General features: G+C 54.8%; 1 protein-coding gene across 1 annotated transcript; it reads right to left on the bottom strand.

Moving 5' to 3' along the window:
* Positions 1 to 2197: 2197 nt before the first annotated feature.
* On the bottom strand, positions 2198 to 6341 carry LOC119110153 (activating signal cointegrator 1 complex subunit 1). Its single transcript, XM_037233889.1, has 6 exons — positions 6332 to 6341; positions 5911 to 6062; positions 5222 to 5325; positions 4642 to 4808; positions 3519 to 3664; positions 2198 to 2783 (listed from the first exon to the last, which is right to left on the bottom strand). The coding sequence occupies exons 1-6, from the start codon at positions 6339 to 6341 to the stop codon at positions 2661 to 2663; spliced, it is 702 nt and encodes a 233-aa protein (XP_037089784.1). The 3' UTR covers positions 2198 to 2660.
* Positions 6342 to 8995: the final 2654 nt, after the last annotated feature.

Here is an 8995-nt window from a genome sequence, read left to right as displayed (position 1 = left end):
TTGGCTGCTCCGTCCTTCCATCGGTGATGCCTCCGTCCTCTTTCTTCTTCGGCCTCGGGTTTCCACAGTGGAGACGAGGGTCTCGATTAGATTTACGGCTCTCGGTCTACCCATAACGTACTTAGGACCTTTTCTTTTCTTTGCGTCGCTTCCAGCGCCTCTTCGTCTGCCGCGACTGCCACCACTGCACCAAACGTTGCACATCGCTCACACTAGACCATCTGAGGCAGGGTGGGGCGCAGTCCTCGCACGAAGGTGATGCGCCTGATGTAGTCCGGCAATGGGTTTCGTTGTCCTGCGGTCTGTGCCAGGCTGTCGCCGTGTCCTTCCTGACCGTCACTTCCTGTGCCGCTGGGCGGCCCGCATCCCAATCCTAAGCGTTTGTCTTTTGGGCTTAGGGAAGGAAGCGATAACCTCCTCACTACTTCAGCCCATTCGTGCACAGTTTTGCCCTCTTGCTGACCAGTGTGGAGTAAGAACTAGTTCCCTGTTTCCGGCCGGCCGTCTGGTATCTCCTTCCGGGTACGCTTGAGTGATGACCAGGTCTTCACTTTCTCCTCCTCTCGCATGTGATCCACGAATTCGCTTGCATCTCCATTAAGCCTGTTTAAAGCCACCTTCAACATAGTATCTTCTCCTCAGCTCGCGAAGTCGCTATCCGCTCCAGCTGTCTGGTCCATTCGGTGATGTTTTGCGTCCCGGCATATTCGTCCACGGCGTGAAAGACGAATTTTTCCATCTGGAAGACATGAGTCTTGTTAGCGGGCAGCCCCGTTTTTATCCACCTTTAGGCGCCTCTCGCTCGTCGTCTTGCTCCTGGGTTCGGCGACGTGGGTCTGTTTGTGGGATTGCGGCTTCGTAATGCTGTCAATGAAAGCCCCACGCTCGGGCGCCAGTTCTGTGTGTGTGTGGGGAGGGGTGGGGGGGTTGCTGCGGTGGGCGGCGTGCGCTGCGATGTTGCCGGGCCGCTGCTGGTTGTCATGCGCCGTCGGCTGCTGCCGTCACGCCTCCCCACGAGAGCGAATGTATGGAGAGGAGCCCGTTGGTCAGTATACGAACCAGATGATGTTAACGCACGACTTGCGTTGCTGGCGCGTTGCAACTCCGGTACACCCGACGTCAACACACGCTCATGTGAGCTACAGAGGTGGGATGAAGCGGGTGCCCCAGGCATTGGTGGGATGGTAGGTCTGATCAGGCACGATGAACGGTTGTCTCCCCGTACATGGCTGTGCGCCCTTAACCAAGGGACCCCACCCCTACCCTTTTTAGCTTATGATGTATTTTAAAAAGGGTTTAAAAGTGTCCCTATCAAAGGTTTGAAATGTGATAAATAAGTTTAATTTAACTTAAAGGGGACCCACACACACGAGCCAATTAAAATGACAAGGCACTGGAAGGGGGAGAGGGAGGGTCGCAGCCGTGTGCGAGCCTAGGATGGGTGGGGTGACGTGGGCGCCAGTGCATATGCTTGGATTGAGTGTGGTGGGGCGCACCGAGTGCGTGGAGTCTGCGTGGATTAGTTAAGGCCGGGTGGGCGGGGGGGGGGGGGGCTCCTAGGGTTGCTATCCAATGGGCCCTTGCCAATATAATTCGCCAGTGCGCGGGGCCCCGGCCACTTGGCTATATTATCAGTGCATCCGGTTCCGTTTTTGCCGCGCTTAAATATTATCCTAAGCTAAAAAGGTGGGGGTGGGGTACTTTGGTTAAGGGCGCACAGCTACGTGCAGGGAGACAGCCGTTGATGGTGCCTGACCGGACCTACCATTCCGCCAGTGCCCCGGTCACCCGCTTCATCCTAGCTCTGTGGTTCACATGAGTGTACGTTGATGTCGGTTGTACCGGAATTACAGCGTGCCGAGTCGTGAGTTAACATCATCCGGCTCGTATGCTGACCACTGGGCTCTTTATAAATTCGCTCTTGTGGGAGGGCGTGACGGCAGCAGCCGGCGGCGCTAAACATCCAGCGGCGGCCGGCAGCGGCACACGCCGCCCCCCGACAAAGCGGCACAGAGGTACCCCCCCCCCCCCCCCACACACACACAGAGGCGGTGCGGAGGCAGACAGTTGGAAGAGGCAGTGTCTGGAGGTAGACAGCTGGAGGGGGCAGAGTGATAGTGTAGTGATAGTGAGTGACAGATAGCTGGCACCACCGCTGTTTGACGCAGGCCAAAGACGGCAGGTACACATGATACGGTCTTTTTACACTGAACAGCACGCCCGAACCTGGACGCCATATTCAATGTATTGATCCATGAAGACGACCTCCTCATTGGCAGTGTGCTTAGTTACAGTGAAACTGGGAAACCGTCCATTTATCCCAATACGCCTAAGCAACATTGAAAACCAACGCACTTCCTGTGTGTCGCTGTAAGCGGCTTATGCGCATGCTTTTCTGCGCACGCACGCATCTTCTGCACAATCCGCGCAGACGGCACGTCAGATCCGCTATCGGCGCCAAAATCGGCCGCCGTCCCCCTGTACCAAACCTCGCACAACTGCGTTAGAAATCAAGTCCAACCCCGTCAAAATCACATTAAGGGGCGTCAAACATGGCGCACCTGCGCCAGACGTTGCATGACCGGCGAGCACGCGCGTCCCACACGGTACGCCCGCGTCAGCCGTGCCGCGCGTCAGCACGGCTGGGCGGCCGCGTTGGGTCAGCCAGCGGCGAGTTTGATAGCGCCGATAGGCAGGTAGAACCCGTCCTCGCCGGTCGAGTGGCGCTGCACGACCTCTAGGCTGTCCACGCGCACCGTGCCGAAGTCAAAGTGACCCAGCTCCTGGAAAGCACCGGAGGTGGGGTCACGACCATGTCCCCCCGCAGAAGGGCGGTGGAGGAGCGGGCGGGTGCGGACGTGACGTTTGCCGTCGTTTCACGTCCCAGAGGAGGGCGGACCGACCCACGGCCCTTACACCCGACCCCACGAGCACGGCAGCCAGGACGGCCAGAGTACGATACCAGATCGATCTGGCCGGGCGGAGAAGGAAAGTAACGTAGGCGGCAAAGGCCACCTACGGCACGGTACGGCACTTTTCAACGCGAGGGGTGGGACAATTAGGGCGAGGAAACGTTAGTCACGCATTCAGGCTGAATTGTCTAGCTCGTTCCGTAGACTACCCGTAACAATCTGCGATTCACGTGACAATGCGAGGACCACCACACGCTATCTGTCGCCTATAGCTATCCAGCCAAGTGGTGAACGCAGTTGGTGCTACATGGACCGTAACCGGTAAACGCTCCTTGAGAAACAAGTGACATCTAGCTGCCCGACCGCACCCAAAACGGCGTGCTTTTTTCATTCGTGTGGACAATCACACGACCCACGCATCTTTTCAACAGTGCCTGGTGTGCTAGCCCGAGCAGACATCGCTGTGCAACAGGAAAAACACTGCATACCGCACACATCACACCTCGATACCCGCCGTCACTAACACCAACGTGAGGCGTTTCAGACATCCCGAGCACACACGGCCTGCGGCACCACATGCACGTGCGCGGTGCGCGTGACCCTCACCTCCAGTATCGCTCTGGCGTCGAACGTGGCCTTGCGCAGCTTGGCGTACTCCGGGTCCGACTCGTCCACATGCCGCACCAGGAAGCTGACGTTCATCAGGGTGCAGTGTAGCTTCACCCTGTCGTAGTCCTCGTTTTTACCTAGGCCTGTCGACAGACGAGCCGCGGCCGTCACGGCGCCGGACGAGAACGCGTCGACCGCGCGGGAGCCCGCCGGCGCCCTGATAGCGCCATCGCTCGCCGGAGGCCAGCGCTGGGTACAGGCCAGCGCTGGGTAGACGCCAGCGCTGGGTAGACGCCAGCGCTGGGTGGAGGCCAGCGCTGGGCGCCAGCACAAACTCGGGTTTGCTGGGCTCCGTCGCGTGCACGACAGCCGTCCGTGGAGCTGGTGGGGCCCCGCGGTGCGGGTACAGACGGGGAGGACAGAACAGTGATACGTGGTATGGGCAAAATCCGGAGAACTCAGGGCAGCCAGCAACGATGGCAAAGGACAACTGGGGATTGTAGTAACGACTGACAGTATTCTGCACAAAACACGGCCGACACACTTCATCTCGTAAAGATTCGCATGTTTCAATGAGCCCAAAGGTTACAAAAGACGCCATGTGCTCTGAAAAAACGCGAAATCGATCAGCACGAATCATTTCAAACGATCGGTGCTATATTAGAAACTGCATCTAGTTATTGTTCTCGCCCACGATTGATACGCATAAGCCGGCATAGAGATATTTTGGTGTTGTTGCATGTCAGTAACGCAACAGAGCGTTGTTAAATTATCTCTCTATATCGATCTTCTCGATATTGATCATCGTTATCCCCATCACTTTTCGCTGTTATACAATACAGCCATCACATCTAGCTCAAAACATAGGATAGCGCGTCAATATTAATACCAGCCACGTGTGTGGAGCTAAAAACCCACTGCAAGTCCGCTCTAAAAACAACAGAATTTGTGTTCTCAGCGTCATCTGGTCCATATATGCACCCATTAGCCTCCTTATTTGTTTGCAGCAGAAACGCATTTTCCATTCAATGAGCTCCAATACGCGTCGCAATCACCAATGGATGAAACGTTCTTAGAACATGTATCGTTGTGAGCCTGGGACGCTGTCGCGGTGCCTCACCTGTGCTTACGGCCAGCTCCCTGCAGCGGTCGGCCAGTCGCTGCATCCCGTCGCCCCCGTCCGCGTCCTGGACGCGCGCGAACACCACGCGAGTCTCCCCCGGGTCGTCATTCATGATGTCCAGCCCCCGCACGCGCAGCGAGAGCCCGGATGGCGCCAGTAGACTCCTGCCGACAGGTCGGAGCCCGGTCAGCCCGCGGCACGCGGTCGCGTCGCCAGCGCGCGCGTCGGGCGCACCTCGCCCCACGGCTGCTTGTGGTCCAGGCTCCTCTGGGTCAACTCTGCCAGGCTGTCAGCCGCGATGACGCGCTGATCGGAGTTGCCTTTCGTGGGATCAAGTGACGACGTTCCCTTGGCCGGCGGACATCACAAGCCACGCTCGCAGCGGTCAACTGGCGAGGCTCTCCAAACCGGCGTCGGTAACAACCCCTCTCATCATCGACTCTCCCCCAGTGCAGACGATCGGTCAGCGGCTGGCGGGGTTAAAACGCGATTCGCCGGCGCGCCGGCGCGGCGCCTCGGCGGCAGGCGCGGGCCGACCTGCACCCGCCGCCGGGGCGCGCTCACGCTCCGGGCGTACCGCAGCTGATCGGCGTGCTGCTGGAGCGTCTGACAGAGGCGGCGCCGCTCCGGCTCGCTCAGCAGCGTCAGCAGGGCCAGCGTCAGGTGGAGCCGGCAGCCGTCCTGGAACAGCGCCGGCGCGACGCCCCGCGAGCCGCCGCCCACCCGCAGCGCCTCCACCTGGCGGAGCCGCGACGCCGGCGGCGTCAGTGGTCGGGACGGACGGAGACCGCCGGATAACTGCGGCCGCGGCCAACACACTGGGCGTAAACGTTCAACTTCGCGCACATCCAGCAACGCCTCATTTCGTCGTATGGCATCGGGGAAGCCATATAGAATCGTAGGCATGACACTACCAGAATGCAACATTAGAAGTGCACATGAACATTTAAAACTCATTGAGAGCAATATAGTTTTCATGTCCAGAAAGGTATCTCAGGTAAGAGACATGGCCTGCATCGAGTTATGAGGCACATCAGTGTTGGGAAGTGGGGAAAGTTCGCCACATTTATAAATGCTTGCGTCATGCGGACGGAAGCAGATATGCATCATCATTCACATCTTGATCTCCCTCTGATCGGCGCAGCCACAGCACGGAGCAGGAGGGCGCGGTCAGAGCCGGCAGCGTGGTGCTGGGCTCCGCACCAGCCGCTGGCTGGTGCGGGGCGCCGACGGCACGGCGGGTCACCGGTCAGTGCTGCTGCCCACCTTGAACGTCTCCAGCCGGTTCTGCACGTGCTGGGTGGCCAGTCGGACAGCCACGAAGTGCGAGGGCGCGAGCCGCTGGCGGCCGCGCTCCGCCGCCATCGTCAGCATGTTGCAGGCGCGCACCACCCGGCGGCGCTGCTCTCCGACCACCTCTGCAGGGAGGCGAGGCCTGAGAGTGGGGACACTGCCGGGACGAGCCCGTCCCGGCGGCGGGTACACAGCGGCGCCCGCTGCCACGCAGAGTCGGAGCGAGTGGCGGATGAGACGAACAAGGCGCGCGCACGTGTATACAACGAAGTGAGCCATGTCATCGTCGCATGCTTCGGGGACCATGCCATCATCATCGGCATGTTCGTGTCTGGGTCCCACGTGAGTCATACGTCACCAGACACCTTTTGGTAGATGGGCACTAAGAGCCTACCACATGGCATTAATAGCCTCCTCAAACCTTCAGCATCTACCTAGATTCCAAGGAATCTTTCATTCTAACAGACAAAATATTCATCTCGATTACTGGCATCGCACGCCAGGTATGACCAAATGTATGGCACGATAGGTCACGTCATCATTCATTTACGGTCAAAGCTAATGAATCCATAACCTACCACCAAGAAGACTAGGCCTTCGAAACTTACCAACCTCTGACACCTTGGACTTCGCCCCACGTGGTACAGTCACCCTACATCCCGTGTTATCTTGAACTTGGTGCAACGAGTTTCCTCGTCTGCCGATAATGCTTCCGTACAGTGCACTGCAGCCAGGGTGTTTCGTCAGATATGTTGTCCGTATCTCCGCATTGGCGTCTCACGTGAGACGACATGAGGCTATATCACATGACGTCATAACACATCCAACCTACACGTAAATTATATGGATTAGCTGATCCAACTCAGGGCATTTCGTGTGAATGGTATGGAAATGGTGTTGATTACCAGTCAACCTTTTCAGACTTTATTAACACACAGTGATTTTCAGCCTCATGTTTGGTATTCTTAGACAATCACCATCATGCTTTACAGTCTGTCGTAACAGCATCCAAATATGAATGCCAGAAACGCGGAGCAGCACACACGTCAACCAGAAAATTCGAGGGCCTCCATCCCAGCCGCCTCGAAGGAAGCGCTTCACATTTTATGGGGTTTTAAACCGAGACGGCCCACTCAAGGGTTATTAAGTACAGTTCGCAGACATGACCTTTTTAAGACTTAAAGCACCCTTGTTTCTGAGCTTGACGTTCGCGACCTTAGGAAGACAGTGCAGACTATTTCAAGGTCACCTAATCGGCGCGCAATAGAAACTTCACGCAAATGCCGCCGCCTCATTTGCCATGTGGTGCTCAGGACCAAATAAAATGGGATCATCGAATTACCCGCGCCTGGCGTACGTCAGCACGATTCGTGACATCAACGGCCATTAGTTCACCTTTTATTATTTTGAAGCGTTGGGTGTAAGTGTCGAACACAAATCACGTTTTGTGCTAGGTAATACAGGACTTTGGGCAGTGGTACGAGATTTGGTGTAAGTGAGACTACAAATCGACTGACTTAAGAATAGCGCGGTAAAAGAGGATGGCGGTGCAAATGATTAATATGTGATCACTGAAAGTATACAGCGCCACTAAAAAGGGCCAAAACACGCGCACAGCACGATATTCCGGTTCCGCGAACACGCGCTATTTAGTAAGCCGCCTCTCGGCAGGTTGAGGCACTACAACTGAGTCATACCATCCGCTAGTGGCAATTCTGACACGGCCATCTGCCAGCGACCCTGATACTATTACACGTCTCAACGTAGTCATTCAATGAATTGTTGAGGAGCTTATCTACTAATAAGTAAAGCTGTGCTGTCTCAAGCAGTCTTTTGTACTTTAATGCACCCGAATATCTACACATAGCCTCTTTGATTATAACTGATGCTTCAGTATCTTCAGATGTGGAACACTCCTTTTAAAGGGAACGTCCCACATCTTAAGATAATAAACCAAACATCAGATATGATGAAAAGTGCCCACTTTATACCTGTTGGTACCCATTTAAGTCGAAAAGGCTCCTCTATACAACATAATTTCTCTGTTGTTGAGCAAATACGCTCCTCATCACTTCGCTGTTTGAATACATCATCGTACCTGTCACAATGATTGAGAGCCAATTGACGGCCATTTTTATCTGGAAATGGTGCTCACGAACGTCATGTATGAACGAATAGTTTTTCATAACCTTGACCATTTTTCTTGACCTTGATCGCCGCATGGCTAACGGAATAACAGGATTTAAATGACGTTAATGGGGCGTCATGGCTCCTGGGTGACGTTAAAATGAGCTCCGCGAAAAAGTCTGCACATTTTCGTGGGCGCATAGATCAGAAACTAGAAGGGTTTGGCCTTAAGAAGGGTAGTGCTGTGAACAGCACTGAATGATCTTCAAAATGGCCATTCCCGTTCAAAATCCCATTCAAATGTAACTGCTCCCTTTAAAGGGACTCCTCCACATGTGCATCGGTTTTGGAACTGAGATGGACATTTCAAAGATCATTCCCTCGACGAACAGAAGCTGGCTTTCACCACCTTAACGCATAACTGCAAGTCTCGATTGCGAACCGGGATTTGTAATACCTAATGAAGGTAAATGGACAGCTCTACTACATATAACGGATACGATGCTGGGAATATTGTACCATAAGAATGAAGCCGGAACCGATAATGCGAAGGAAAGCAAAAATACAAAAATAAATAGCGGACAGACATACCAGAACGCCGCGGGAAAAGGCCAAAACTGGCGCGTATAACGATCGTCGCGTATATCACGCGCCCACAAGTTAACATGCCACCTTTCGGTGCGTTGAAGTACTACAAGTGAGTCAGCCCGTTCACTGCAGTAGCATCGGCTCTCACGTCATAGAAACGTCCCATAACGTAATCGCATTGAGGGATGTATTTACAAAACAATGTAATTTTGTTATCTAGAAGTATTTCGTACGTAAAAGCAAGCCATTGGCATGAGTGAGCTTCTTTCAACACATCTGATACTTGTCTCAATATCTTCAAAAATGGAACTTTCGAAAATTCAGAGGTACCAACTACAACCTG

The sequence above is a fragment of the Pollicipes pollicipes genome, unplaced genomic scaffold, assembly GCF_011947565.3.
Source record: "Pollicipes pollicipes isolate AB1234 unplaced genomic scaffold, Ppol_2.1 Scaffold_7231;HRSCAF=8579_pilon_pilon_pilon, whole genome shotgun sequence".
NCBI classification, from domain to species: domain Eukaryota; kingdom Metazoa; phylum Arthropoda; class Thecostraca; order Pollicipedomorpha; family Pollicipedidae; genus Pollicipes; species Pollicipes pollicipes.
Note: the sequence above shows the minus strand (reverse complement) of the source record. Positions and strands in the feature narration are given on the sequence as shown.

What these genes read in the sequence shown, in the direction of transcription:
- LOC119110153 (XM_037233889.1), bottom strand. An exon ending in CAGCACGCCGATCAGCTGCG is followed by an intron (nt 4,809 to 5,221) that starts GTACGCCCGGAG and finishes ACCTGTCGGCAG; the next exon opens with GAGTCTACTGGCGCCATCCG. An exon ending in GGAGCTGGCCGTAAGCACAG is followed by an intron (nt 3,665 to 4,641) that starts GTGAGGCACCGC and finishes GTCTGTCGACAG; the next exon opens with GCCTAGGTAAAAACGAGGAC.